Source organism: Oxyura jamaicensis, chromosome 3 (genome assembly GCF_011077185.1).
Source record: "Oxyura jamaicensis isolate SHBP4307 breed ruddy duck chromosome 3, BPBGC_Ojam_1.0, whole genome shotgun sequence".
Taxonomy (NCBI): domain Eukaryota; kingdom Metazoa; phylum Chordata; class Aves; order Anseriformes; family Anatidae; genus Oxyura; species Oxyura jamaicensis.
This window is the reverse complement of record NC_048895.1, coordinates 93,127,592-93,142,409: the sequence shown is the minus strand read 5'-3', so window position 1 is coordinate 93,142,409 and position 14,818 is coordinate 93,127,592. Positions and strand designations below refer to the sequence as shown.

Below are 14,818 nucleotides of genomic sequence, written 5' to 3'. Positions count from 1 at the left end.
AGCCCAGTTCCTACAGCTGTTCCTCATAAGTCTTGTTCTCTAGACCATTCACCAGCTTCATTGCACTCCAGCACTTCAATGTCCTTCTTGTAGTGAGGGGCCCAAAACTGAACCCGATACTCAAGGTACAGCCTCACCAGAGATGAGTACAGGGGGACAATCACTTCCCTAGTCTTGCTGGCCACACTCTTTTTTATATGAGCCAGGATGCTTCTGGCCTTCTTGGCCACCTGTGCACACTTCTGGCTCATCTTCCTTTTTCTTTTTCTTTTGCTCTTTAAACTCTTTACATTGTTAAGGATTCATAAAACTTAAGCAACTTTAAAAAGGATAAAATTCTCATGTCTCCTAAATGATAATGAAATGATCTTAGCAACTAACTATATAAATAAATACAGATTATATGTATATAAATTCAATACAGTTACATGCATATTATCATATACATATTTATATTTGTATATATTATGTATAAATATATATAAAGCAAAAGGTAATGATACAACCTAATAAACAAAAAGCCCTATACTAGGTACCCCTTGTAGTAGGGATTAACTGAACAAGTTTTCATGAAAACACACACATATAACCTTGTTCAGAGCATGGCAAAGGTCGTGCCACTATCCTTTCTTTCAAACAGAGGAATGATCAGTTAGGTATTTAAGGAGATTTTAAAGAATATTTCTGCTTTCTGGTATATTTTGAGCAGAATGTGAGGTATGATTTGAAAGTGATTTATTTAAAAATTGGATGTTTCAATGAGCTGCAACTTAAACAAAAAAAATTGCAAACTATCTGCATTAAAAATGAACTGCAACAAAATCTATGCATAACTATTGGCAATTTCTTGCTTTTACCTTTAAGAGAATAGATGAAGTTGGTGTCATTTTGTCATGTGTCAGAAGCAAAATCACAGTAGAACAAGATAGCATTAGAGGTTTATTATGTCTCAAAATATAGAAATATATTCCAACAGCATATTTTAAAGAATAATATAACAATAATCTTCAGTTTCTTATTCTCAAAATGGTACACCATTATTTAAAAATATATTACTTAATGTACCCCAAACTTAGTTTCCATCAAATTCTATTTAGAATAAATCAAGTTCTAAAAAGCATATCCACCTACCCACTTTATACAGAAACAAGTAAATTTTTGAAGATAACTGAGGAATTTAAATTGTTTTATTTAGCTGCTCCCAAAGGATAATTCAACTGAGGACATAGTATTTTGATATAAACCCTTGTGCATGAATTGCAACTAAACATAGATATGTAGGTAATGTAAGCATAAAATAGAAATTGAAGTGTAATGGAACAAAAATGGAACTTGGGAGAAAGAGCTCCCAAGACTGAAATAAGAACTGTTAATTTTTTAAAAAACTGTTTGTATGCATAAAAAGATGTATGTAATATTCCAATATCAAGATAAATTAGTTTCTGCATAAAAGGTAGTTGCACATTTGCATGCATACACAGTCACACACACACTGATTTTATCAGTGTCACAATCTGAGTTTTCTGAAATACATCTTAAATAACCACTAAAGTCAGAGTTTACTTGAACAGATTGTCTAAAGAGAAACTGAAATGTCCTATTCATTTTTAACAACACTCTGAGAACTGTTTAAATGAAGCATTTTTAATCAAGGCAATTCCTGATAAAAGCATATTATACTTAGCCATTTCATAAAGAGAAAACAGAGTTACTATTTTCCCATTTTGATAACGTGAAAACGAAGGGATGTCCAAATATTTTAAATGTGGTAAATTCGAAATAAGCATATGGGTTGTAGTGATGGGAATGATAATCTGTAATAAATCGTGCAATTCACAACCACAGGATTTTATTTGAGGCTGAAAATTTAGGGAGGTTAAAAATGATTTGTATGGATTTAAGGATTTTCAAAGTTGTAATAACTGATGTTAAAAGGAAAGATATCCCATCTTACATCTCATTATTGAAACCAAACCTGTTAGAAAGGAAGATGGGACCAAAAGTAGGCTGCAAATTACCCAGCAGCTTCTTATGAAAGGTGTTTTTCATCTTTCCCTGTGAACAATTACCATCAGGGTCAAGTATATAGTAACTTGTCTTTGCAATGGTAGCACTTGTGTGGTTTTTGTTTGATTTGACCTTGTGTTGTTATTGTAAAAATATTTGCCATGGTAGTGTGATGTGATAGGTAACGGACTGATGTGATTTGAGGTAAGAATGTTGTCGTTCAATTTTTAGTGTTAACTTGGAAAGTCAGAGAGAGATACTAGAGTCTGTCTCCACAGAATTCCTGAAGCTTTGGGTGTTGCAAGGTGTTGCTCTGGCCCACAAGCCAAGAAGTAACACGCTCCTCCAGTTACACTCATCTTGTTAAAGAAAATAGTTACAACAATTATGTGCAATCTCTTCACTTCTATTTTCTATCTACTATTTATTTACTTAAACACTGTTCAACATTTCACTTTTTCTAATGGAGCAGAACTTCTAAAAGAAAAAATATGTTTAGCCAAGCAGTTTTGTTTATTTTTTTTCTGTGCCTTTTTCTAAATAAATAACCCTCCACAGTTTTCATTGGCACAATATGACCAAAAGTATTTTAGTTCCTTTAACAATATGAAGCAGTTAGAGAAGTTCTGGAATTTCAAACTTTAAAAAAATCAATACAAAGGTTTTACTTTAAAGTATTGAAATTGAATGAAATAGGTTCTAGTATGCTCAATTGAAAAAAATAGTTTTTGAAGTTCTACTGCATAGTAAGGTAACCCATAATATAAATGGTTTTGAAATTTTGCTCATACAAAAGAAACTATATACTTTTAAATAAATAAAAGCTACTATATACATTATATTGTACATTTAAATGAGAGATGACATGAAATGGAATAAATTTAGGACTGCCTTTTCATCAGCAAGGCTCATATCTTGACTTTATTACAATACTGAATAAACCCCTCTGCTTTAGATTATCATTTTTTTCCTTCTAGTGGCAGCCACATGAACGCACCACCATATTCCTGTATTTTTTTAAAATAACATTGGAACTGTCATCAAAGTAGAGCACGGAGATTGCATTCAGTTTTGTTGGTGCACAGCATGGCTTTGGTACATGATCAGGGAACATCAAATGAACCTGAAAGACAGATAAATACATAGCTCATATATCAAACGGAGAGGTACAAGGACAACATCAGTGCAAGACATGTCTTTGCAATTCAGAGGGTTCTGCGGTTGCAGATATTCCTTGGTTAGCAACTTTAAAGCACAGCTTACCTCCAGAATGTTGCTCTGATTTCAATCGTGCAGGCAGAGTTATACAATAATAGCAGATGGAGAGATAAATGAGGAGGAGCGGCCAAGATACAAAGTTGGTTTTTAGATGAAATTTAGAAAAGAGTTGAAGCTAGGCTATAGTTCAGGAAAACACATATGTTAGTGCCATCTCTGCTGAGGATGATGCTTAACATGAAGCACATGCTCATGTCCTTGGTATAACTGAGACTCCAGCATATGTTAAATGCTTTCTTGCATAGAGTCTCAGCATGGAGGAAAGTTTGTTACAGGCAGCAAAGGCTGTGCAGGCAGACTCATTCTGAAACATTGTTTTCAGTCTATGAAAGAGTAAGATGTAGGTTTTCAGACAGCATGAGTGTATTTTAAGGTTTTATCTAGGTATCTGTGGATCCAATTCTACTTCCACTGAAGTCAAAATCAATTCATAATGTGGGTGCCAGCTGGACAGGAGGTATGGGGAAAGGATGGAGACAGAGAAGGCTGAAATATATCAATGAAAGGTTAAAGAGAGGAAAACAGTTTTGAACAGCATCCCAGAACGAACAAAATCTAGTGGAAATATCTGAAAATGGGGGAAATACGAGTTCTTTGTACTCGAAAGAAGGTTGGATGTAATATTCTACACATGCTGAAGACTTGGAAACTGGGGAGGCCAGAAAGGAGGGAGTTGTAACAGAGAGGGCAAGAGATTATTAAGGCATGGATGAAGTCTTCAGCAGTAATAGGTTTCATTTGTATGTTAAGTCTTTGTAAATCTGTTAGAGCCATCTGTCTTGCAGTGATATAAGCCCAGAGACTTTGCCAGACAACAGAGAACAGTCTATCAGGAAAAGATTTTTACATAACTGTTACCATGAGAAGGTCTTTTGAAATGAGCAATAATAAATTCTGAAGTAGCAATTTAGAAAGGGTTTAGACACACATTTAAAAACAGTTTAACAAATGAATAGCAAAGCACTGGAGAAAATAGTGATTGTGCCTTGTCTAAGCAGTTGTTTGCCCTGCCATCAGTGCTGGTTCTGCCCGCCCCTGCCACCCCAGAAAGAGCCCCATGGCCCTGCTAGCCACTCATGACAGTGATGCTCACAGCCCTTTAAAGAGTGAGCATCTTTACTAAGGCAATAATTCCAAAAGCCTGGAAATCAGTGGGTCTACCTGCTGACCCTCTGGCTTGAGTGACCATGAAGTCAGTTCTATGCCAGCACCTTTTCAGTGGCTGATGGGAGGAAAAGAAAGCTAATGTAATTTATTAAGTGCAGTCTATCTTGTATTTATATGCGTCTGCGTCTTCTGTCTGCCTTAGCTCAGCCTCAGAAAAAGAAGAGAGAGAGGTACTGGCCCAGCATTTCTCCTATGCTTGTTACAAAAGAAAATAAAATAAAAATGAGTCAGTAATGTTTGGAGGGGTACCAAGGAACAATCACTCCCCAAACCAAAGAGTGGGCTTTTTTAGAATGGTGTAATCAGTATGGCTGGGAAATGATTACATTTGGATTAGGGTGGGGTGTATGAATAATTGTTTCCCAAGCCATCCCCATGTGCACACCTTGTGTAGATCTGAATTGTGCATAATTTAAACCAGAAAGCATACAACTACTGTTATCTCATCTAATTTATGTGCAGTTAAAATTTAATTAGCCTCATGATTTTTTGGCTGCACAACTGAATGCATATATAGTACATGCAGAGGGAGACACACAATTCCAAAAAGGCCATAAAAAGGAGGGAAAATCTAAATATCCAATTAAAAAAAAAAAAAAAAAAAAAAAAAAAAAGTGGACAATCTACACAAATTTCTTAACCATAGTAAAGTAAGCATTTTTGGAAAGAGTAGACATACAAGAGAAAATAGCACTGGGCCACTTCTTATTTAAAAGCCCGTAATTGTAGAAGGAACTCTAACCTGGGGATTGCACTGATATTGGCAAATTTTCTGGGCAATGTTTACATAATGCTAAACTTCTGCTTTGCTGACCTATTTCTTTGCAGCTCGGGACTGCATGTATTCTGTTCTTCATCATCTCCTAGGCACATTGCTATATTCCTTGCCAAATAGCATTTGATGTTCCACTTCACCTGAAGCTCTTACCACAACTCCTCTGTATATTTCCAGACTCTGACTTTTTCCCTTCTTTTCTGAATCTGGCTGACTTCAGTTCTGGGATAGAGGAATAATGTTACACTGGTGGCTGGACTTGCAGAAGGTTCATAAATGAGATGTTGAACGGAAAGGAAAAGGTCTCAGCACATGCTGAGTTTCTAAGAGTGTCAATTTCAATTAAGATAGCAACATTCACATGAAAAAAAAAAAACTGTTTACTGTCAGAAACAAGCAGGGAAAACCAAACTTTCTTTGCTTGGGGGTTTTGTTTGGTTTTCTTTACTTTTGGTTTTGCTCAGGAGGGTAAAACTGCACACTTTTCTGAAGGGGAAAAAGCTTTTCAAGATAAGTGTTTTTTGTTTGTTTGTTTGTTTGTTTGTTTGTTTTTGTCAAAACCAATGAAGATCAACAACAAGCGACACAGACTCATCAGGATAGTCAGATGGTCAGGACACTTTTCTACCATCAGTTTAAATCAGAGGGAAGCTTAAACCCATGTTTCTCTATTTGCAGTCAAGTGCTTTGATGTTTCCAGAAACTCATTAAGGATGGCAATCTTCTCTCCTGATTTCATCTTCCCACTCCGTTCTTGTGTATCTCATTTCTCTGTTGCATAATCAGTCTGCTAATAGTGATGTTGTACATAGACTGTTCTTCAGCTGGCACAGGTGAAAAGTCGTGACCAGACATCAGAGCCATAGCATTGCATTCTAAAGGTCTTGATTTCTGAAGGTGCTGTGTTTTTGAAAATGTAGCTGAACACGTCTGGGGTGGAGGAGGACTTGCCAGCTGCTCCAACTAAGATCATCCTTTTGGCTGCTCTGGCTGGTGCCCAGGACTAACTGGCAGAGGCAAAAGGCTGGCAGCAAATCTTTTACATGTACCAGGCAGAGCAACAAATCCAAACACACTAATAAAAAAATTGTATTTGTTAGCCAGGCGAGACTGAAGACAATTTCTTACATGCAAATGCATCTGTGCAAAGATTCACATTAAATTACATTTTAGAGCTCTCTGCCAACAGTTGACAATAGAGGTCCACAGAGTGGCCAAATGTCAACAATTCTGGAAGGTATATTATGTAGAAGTTAACATGGAGCTTCAATAAGCTACAAAAAACTCAGAGGGAGGAGGGCCCCCGCTTGGTTCCTGTTTACGCAATTCTCCAATAATAAGACATGGTCTTTTGATGTATTATTGCTTTTGAAATGCAATGGAAACCTATTGCACAGACCATTCTGGACAGTTCATCTGCTCTCCACTGTAACCATCAAATCATGTCTTTGAAATGGGTAATTATTTATAGAAATAATCAAGGTTCAGTAGTAGTAAGCAGAGGAAGAGACAGGCCCTGTCCCAAGACATGAGTGCAAAATAGACAAGTATAACATAAGCAGAGGCATACCAGTGTCTGAACGATGGCGTGGTTTGTTGCATTCATGTGGGCATTGAGGGGAAAGGAACACTCCCCATCACAGTAAAATGCAGCATAGCCCTCTGGTGCAATAATCCAGTCCTAAAACAAGAACAAATAAAGCCAGTCCTTTTTTTCTTTTTTTTTTTTCCTCACTCGGAAAATATAAAACTATATCAAGTTAATTAAGACTTGTGCAAGAACAAAATGAACTTCAGAATGTGGCATGTTAAAATACTTTTTATTTTGCCAAAAAAAAAAAAAAAGAAAAATGAAAAAAAGAAAAACATTTGCTTTGTTCCTGTAAAACTCCAATGAAAATTAGATTAAACAGAAATCTGTGCTGAATACCAACTAACAAGACTGTAACAGGAATTAAAGACCCAAACATGTTTTTTAAAATACTTTTCTTCCCAGAGTAAAACTCTTGAATTCTTTTTTGTGTAACAAAATTAATTAAAATCTATCCTCTTTCTTCATCATATTCAATACCATCAATTGTATAATTTCATGAGACTAATGGTTACTAGAGATTACCCAGTCGAATGGCACTGAATCATGTATTTTGAGAATGTCTAGCAACACAACCTGCATAGGGAAAAGATGACATGAGGGAAAATATTTTAAAATGTTAATGAAATCTATGTGTTTAATTTGTTGAATTCTTCCTTTACTAGGCAAAGTTAATGGAGCCGCTGTGGAAAAAAAGGAGAGAAGCAAATACCTATTTCATGGTTTTTGTTTCTTTTTCCACCCTGAGATTCCACTCTGAATTTCACAGATCAACTATTATACAGTGTAACTTTTGTTCTCCAACAGAAACTCTGAATTTTTTCAAGTATTTTTTGTAGAAAAAAAAATAAAAATTCTTTATTTACTGACTGATTTAAGAGCCTTGTGCATTGGGGGGCATATCAGAATTTCACGTTTCAAAAAATTAAAGAACTTGTGATACCTGACAAAGACAGAGAGACAATAGCTCACTTGTTCAGTAGTCTGAGCTCAAGTGATTATGACAAACCTGCTCTGTCACCATGGACAGAGTACTTATGCTCTGCAAACTTGGGAAAAGACTATCTGCCTACTTCTTCAGGCTGCTGTGATCAAAAATTCAGACAGGACCTTGAGAAGATATGAGAATCTGAGCTAGGTATCTTAAGAATGAGCTTTCATTAAAGAGTACACTTTTTCTTCTTGAGACTATATAGTCTGTTTTGCTCATGGAGATGCCTTTTGAAATAATTCAGAGAAATGTGAAAGCAGGCATCTCTGATTTCTTAACATATGCAACCTTTTTAGGTTATAGGCTTCTGGTGGCCTTCTTGTTCTCTCTTTATAGACTGCTCGTTATCTTAAAGAAAACAGACAAACAAAAAACTAGACTGATCTATTTTCTTTTCCTCATCATGCCCTATCTCTGTCTTTGTGACCTTTTCCTACAAGTACCTTCTTTATCTCGTTACTATACAACAGAGAGAGTTTTCCTAGGAATTACAACATTTAGCAGCGATCCAATCTCTCCTTGCCTATGAACCCCAAAGAAGTGAAATCTCTCTGAGATGCAGTAGACTAGAGTATGGAGAATTTGAGTGCAAATTTCCAAAGTTTCTTTGCTTACTGTGGGAATTTTGGTTTTATCTATTGCAGATCTACTCAGATCTTGAGTAATGGTCCAGATTTATCTTTTAGTGAATAAATCCAGATTGTAAAGTCAGTCATCTGCAAAATGTTTGAGAGAATAGCAGCCAAAAAAAGTAAAGAGATAGTGATAGGGTTGCATTGCAGAATGCATTTAAAGAATTTGTCTCTCATCAGTGAAATACCAATTACCATGAGAAAAACAGACTGTAAATACTGGGAGACAGTAAAATAGATTGTGCCATTTAGTACTGACAGGAAACAGAATTTATAACCATACCTGCCATCCCAAGTCTCGGAAACTCACATAAAGTTCATGTTTCTTACATGCTTGCTTTTGCTCACTTGTGTTATAATCTATAGGAAGAAAATAAAAATTAATAACTTTTTTCAGAAACATTGCTAGAACTGACAAGATTTAGCTCCTGACCAAACTGTAAAAAGGAAAGGTACAAGCATACTGTCATTTATCCCCCCAGAGCTGGTAATAATGTCAGTATAAACTAGGAAATTCAGAATCACCAGTATCAGTCTGAAGCAAAATCTGTACACAGAAGAAACGACACACTCAGCGTTAGGGAAAACAGGTTCGCATGACCTGTTTGCTCTCTATCTATGTAACAAATCCTATAATATTCACACAGATAATTAAAGGAGGACACTGACAGCCTGATCTAAGGTAAACTGAAGTCTTGTGCATGTTGGCACAGATTTAATAACCAGGTAAAGAAAGTAGCCCAGCCCAGTTCAAAAGATAAATTAACACAGACAAAATTAGTCCTGAAACAGCAAAACTTCTAAAATTCTATTATTAGCATGTTTTGTACTCTTTTAGATCGTATTTTCTGGAAACATTCACCAGTCAATGATCTTTAGTTTTAAATCTACTAGTATCCACAAGTAGAATAGCAGCTCTTTATAGATTCTATTCAGTAGAATAGAATGCTCTTTAAAGGTTTGAATGTTTCTGTAGTGTCAGAAATATGTCAGGATCAAAGGACATGAAGATCCTTCCATATGTGCTTCACCAGAACAATCTTAAGACTTGAGAAAATGTAGTATTTGTTCCATGCTGCCCCTGAGGAACAGGAAAAGAAGGAGGTGTAGACATGCCTTCACCCCATTAGCAGCCCATTATTGGTTTAGAGACCTATTTGAGTGATGCAATCAGTGAGGCATGTGATGGAGCAGGGTTCTATTTAAAGAATGCTTAAAGTGTTTTCGTTGTTGTTGTTGTTGTTGTTGTTTTCTTTACCAAAATAACTATTCTGACAGAAAAGGAAAAAAAAAAAAAAAAAAAAAAAAGTTGGCTGAAGTTCATGAAAAAAGAAAAAAGACACTGAAAAACAAACAAAATCTTCATTTTCAGGAACAGATTTTTTCAGATAAAGTTTCTTAACACTAAAAAACTTGAAACTGAAATAGGATGGTCTCTGTTTAAATGTTATGGGAAATTTGAAAGAGCACCCTTTTTCATATAAAATGAAAAACACCACACAATTTTCATTGCATCCTGTTGTAACATGGAAGAGCTTTCAGTTGACTGGAAGAACTTTGTGACATGCCATAGAAAGTGGCAAGAAGGAGGTTCTTCTAGAATTTGTGGCAAGAGAGAAGGAGGTTCTTCTAGAATTTGTACTTTGATCCTGCAAGGTTCCTTACAACTTGATTGAATGAAAAGCTTGCATATATGTTTAGAAATATTAATAGTCTCATTAATTAAAGCTCACAATTAAGTACCATGAAATAATAGAATTTGTAGGTTGCAAAAAGTCTCAGTGATGATTTAGTTGATCTTTCTGCTGTAACATGGAACTGGTACATATAGAGTATTCCTGAAAATTGTTTGACTAATGTATAGCCCAAAACCTCCAAGGCAGTGAAATGTATAGCATCGGATAACCTGTTGTTGTGCTTTTCTATCTTTGTAGGAAACTCTTCCAAATAACTGTCTTAAGTGATCTTTTCTGTGAATTTACCAGTTGCTTCTTGTCAACTGTATCACTACTCTGAATTCTTCTCACTTTCTCTGTGACTTTCTGAAGATGTGATAGCCAAAACTGAACACAGTCTCATGTAAAGTAAAACAATTATTTCCTATGACTTCTGGATTATTTTCAGGCTGTAGACCACATAATGGGAGTTTAAAAGCAAAATCACACTGCTGAATGATCAACTTCAAATCCCTTTTTTGATGTAATGCCACCTAGTCATTCCAGGATTGTGTTGTATTTATATAAATCACCAGCACCATTGCAGAGGCACTGTCTGACATTTTGAGTATTTGTAGTGACTGGAGAATATTTCTCATGATTCAGAAATGGGAAATGTCACACCCATCTTCAAGAGGGGCAATCAGACTAACCTCAGTTTCTGGGAAGGCTGTGGATCAAATCCTCCTGGAAGCCACATCGAGGCATATGAAGTACAAGAAGGTGTTTGGGAATAGTCATCTTGGATTTACAAAGGCCAAACTGTGCCTAAACAACCTGACAGTTTTCTGCGATGAGCTGGCTAGCTTTGTGGGCTAGTCAGAACTGGGTGTTGTTCACGTTGCTTTTTGGAAGGTTTTTGATATGGTCTCCCATAGTATTCTTATAGTCAAATTGACCAGATATGGTTTGGATAGGTAAAGAATATAATTAGTGGAAACTTGTCTGGACTTCTGGGCTCAGAGGGTTGTGATCAGTGGTATGAAGTCCAGCTGGCAGCTGGCTGCTATGGACGTCCCTCAAGGACCAGTACCAGTGCCAGTACTGTTTAATGTCTTTTTTAGCAACCTGGACAATGGGACAGAGTGTGCTCTCAGCAAGTTCACAGAGGATACCAGACCTGGGAGGAGTCATCCATCATCCAAATTATCAATAAAATGTTGGACCAGATCAGATCCAGAAGAGACTCAATGAGATATCATTAAAAATACCCGTCCAAATTTTACTTTTATTGGTAACATGCTATTTGTATGTTTTTTTCTTTTTCCTTTTTCTTTTTAAATCAAGCTAACTATATAGTTTCTGTTGAAGGCACCTGGGCCCCAAAATGTCTCCTGAGATGGTGTCAAAAGCTGTGCACAAGTTGAGATATATCCATTTGCAGTTCTAAATAACTTGTTGTAATATCGTCATGAGTGTTAAGTTAGGCTTTATAATCTATAACATCCCAACCCCCATTCATTTTTAAAGATGAATACTACTTTCTTTCCTAGCCCTAGCATTTTCCTAGCATTCTCTTAGACCTTAATGAGCTATTTCTCAATGACAGCCATTAAAGATTCAGCTCAGTTCTCCACAGGTAGCTAGTTACCTGCTGCCATGTATACTGGGTCCACCACACCATGTCAGATACCCTCCATTTCCCAGGGCAGGTAGGGCCAAAGAATATGCCCACATCCTATAGAACTCTTGTATCTTTCTGGAGTAGCCACTGAAAGCAAGGCAGGATACTCTAAGACATGATGAGTTTCCAAAAATCTGTATGCTTTCAATATAACCAAGAACTCTTAGTCATCCCTTGTGCTGAATTGCCTGTATCTAGTAAGTTCTGCACAGACACTGGAAGTAAGACAGTGGAAGGGGAATGCAAAGGAATTTTAAGTTCAAAAAAAATTAACTGTCTCACTCTTTCTTTACAAAGATCTGTATACTGGTCTTCACTAATATCAGTGCTTGTAGGAGGTAAATATTGAGCTTTTTTGTTTCAGCCATTAATAAGAATTTTAAATTCAGTATATACAATGCAAGTCACACTGAAAAAAAAAAAAAAAAAAAAAAAAAAAAACTATGATTGAAAAATGTGGGAAAGATATGCATACGAGACAGTCAGGGAAGTCACAATCTGCTTTTAGATAGCACCCAAGCAGTCAAATTAATGTAAGCTGAAGATTGTGATTTGTAAGTTCTCTCAATCATGACATCTCCATATTTAAGAATATGTACAGAAGTTTTAGTACCAGAATACAACAGAAGTGTCTACAGTTAAAGGAGAAAAGCTGAATAATAAACATGTGCATCACTGCTGAGATGCGTTGATTGTCGTGATATTCTAAATTACTTGAATATAGGTTAACCAGGGGTGGATGCGCAGTCACACCACATTACCTGATATGGTGATCTGCATTTTATATGAAGATATGAATCTGTAAACCATCTAATTCACACACCTATGAAGAAAGCTAAACTCAGGCAAATGTGTATTCCTTCCTTGAATTCTGTCTTTCATACAAGACAAATGTTGTGTCTACTGTAACACTGCATGTAAGTATCAAATGTGACGTTTATAATAAGATTTGGTGCCAAGCATCCAATTTCATATAATGCAACTTCAAGGCCCGTATGCTTATTCTGTCAAGAATCAAAACTATAGGCCATTATGGGTAAGTAAATGTTGTTCCCAACATTATCAGGGATGGCAGTTAGGGTCCGAACCCCTAGGTAGCAGAAGGAGTTGTAGAAGGAGGGCAAGAAAATATAAGAATTTTTAAAAAGAATTATTATTATTTATTTATTTTGGCAGGGAAAATAAAGACATTGAGACATGACTATGTATACTATCATGTGTTCTTCGTTAATTAGTGTGACATCAACCAATAAAATACAGGAAATGCACAGTTAAGCACTGTTTTTTTGTTTTTATCTCATCGCATTATGACCAAAATTTATTTTGTTTACCATAGTAAGTATTCAGTTGTGGATATTCTCTAGTGCCTAATTATATATATATCAATATATTCTTTTTAGGTAATGTTCAAAAATAAAAAATAAAGTCTGACTTTGTTTCAAGGCAGAGTTCTATGAGGTATTTTAGGAACAAATTGTCTTGTTTTGTTTTATTTTTTTTTTCATTTAACTTCAGTTTGGCTGTGATAGAACTGGATAAGTAATAAACACTTCAATCCTCTGTGCAGGCAGGTGAGGTCTGAATGCTAAGTTTCATTTCTGTTCTTTGCACTACATTGAGGCCATGTTCTTTTGAAGATTTTAGGAACACAGGGATGCTGGCATCAAATCTGTTAACATTTACCCAGCTGTTATAATAATAACTGGTGCATGTAGATTTTATTTTCTCCATTTTGTATTTGTCTATGTCCTCATGAATAATTCAAAAATATGTTTTCCAATGGAAGGGGAGAACTGAGTTGCCTAGCAGGGCTATCTTTTTTGATGTGCTGCGAATATAGTAATGCTAATCGCTGGGGTCCAAAAACATAGAAAAGAAATTAGACAAAAAGCAAAAGACAAAAGGCAACAGGAAAGAAGAAGAAAAAAAAAAAGAAAAGAAAGAAAAAAAAAAAGAAAGAAGGGGGGGAGAAACAGAAAAAGAGAAAGAAAGAAAGAAAGAAAGAAAGAAAGAAAGAAAGAAAGAAAGAAAGAAAGAAAGAAAGAAAGAAAGAAAGAAAGAAAGAAAGAAAGAAAGAAAGAAAGAAAGAAAGAAAGAAAGAAAGAAAGAAAGAAAGAAAGAAAGAAAGAAAGAAAGAAAGAAAGAAAGAAAGAAAGAAAGAAAGAAAGAAAGAAAGAAAGAAAGAAAATGAAGTAAGGAAGTAAGGAAGTAAGGACTGAAGTAAATTTGGGACTGACCTGCAGAGAAAAATATAACTGAACACTGTGACTTATAAGTGACAACATACCTACCTGGCTCTGACTACTTAGATGAACATTTGTCACTGTCAAAGTCTGACTTGGATGCTGTGAATATAGGGTTGTGGAACAAGCTTAGAAACAAGCATCTAGATCACACAATGATTTTTGCCCATCACTGTGTCTTTTACTTCCACAGGACCTTGCATCAGGGAGTAAATGAGAATTGAATATGGCCTCACAGACTACTGTGAGGGGGAGGATGGGCAGAGTTCTTTGGGTTTTTCTTTTGATTAAATATGAAGAGAAGAACTAGAAACCTCTGGAAGCTGTGCAGAACTCGGAGCTAGACTCCTCCCAGAAGCTTGCTGCAATGAAACACATCCAGTGCACTTGTACAGTTCCTGGGGTTGTTATATAGGAGGAAAAGCTTTTCCCTGATAGCAGGCTGTGCCTGTGTTCTGTGAAGATGTGAACATCTGGGAAATAAGAACGTTCTCACCTTCAAATCATTTTTTCACACTGCAGCATCTGGATAGAATGTGCACATTACCTTTGCAGTCATCAGTGATATCATCCACAGATTTTAGTGAGATTTTTTTCAATAATTATCAAAACAGAAAGCATTTTAGATCACTTACAGCATGAAAGTTCCCATCACTGATCTTTAAGGGCATACAAACAAAAGGAGTTTGTTTATGTGTGATATGGAGACTGCTGGTTCAAACTGCAAGGCAGCAGCATGAAAGCCAATTTGCTGTGGTGCAAGAGCTAGTCCTACAAGAAGTTTTGCTATGGAGG

General features: G+C 36.0%; 1 protein-coding gene across 2 annotated transcripts in view; it reads right to left on the bottom strand.

Annotated features, from left to right (window-relative positions):
- Positions 1-926: 926 nt before the first annotated feature.
- BMP5 (bone morphogenetic protein 5) overlaps positions 927-14,818 on the bottom strand; it is a 55,575-nt gene continuing 41,683 nt past the window's right edge. For both annotated transcript variants that reach the window (XM_035322559.1, XM_035322561.1), the window contains 3 exons: positions 8,725-8,801; positions 6,798-6,908; positions 927-3,130 (listed from right to left, as the gene is read on the bottom strand). In XM_035322559.1, the coding sequence (XP_035178450.1) occupies positions 2,981-3,130; positions 6,798-6,908; positions 8,725-8,801 (338 nt within the window). In that variant the 3' untranslated portion in view covers positions 927-2,980. The remainder of the gene's footprint in view (positions 3,131-6,797; positions 6,909-8,724; positions 8,802-14,818) is intronic.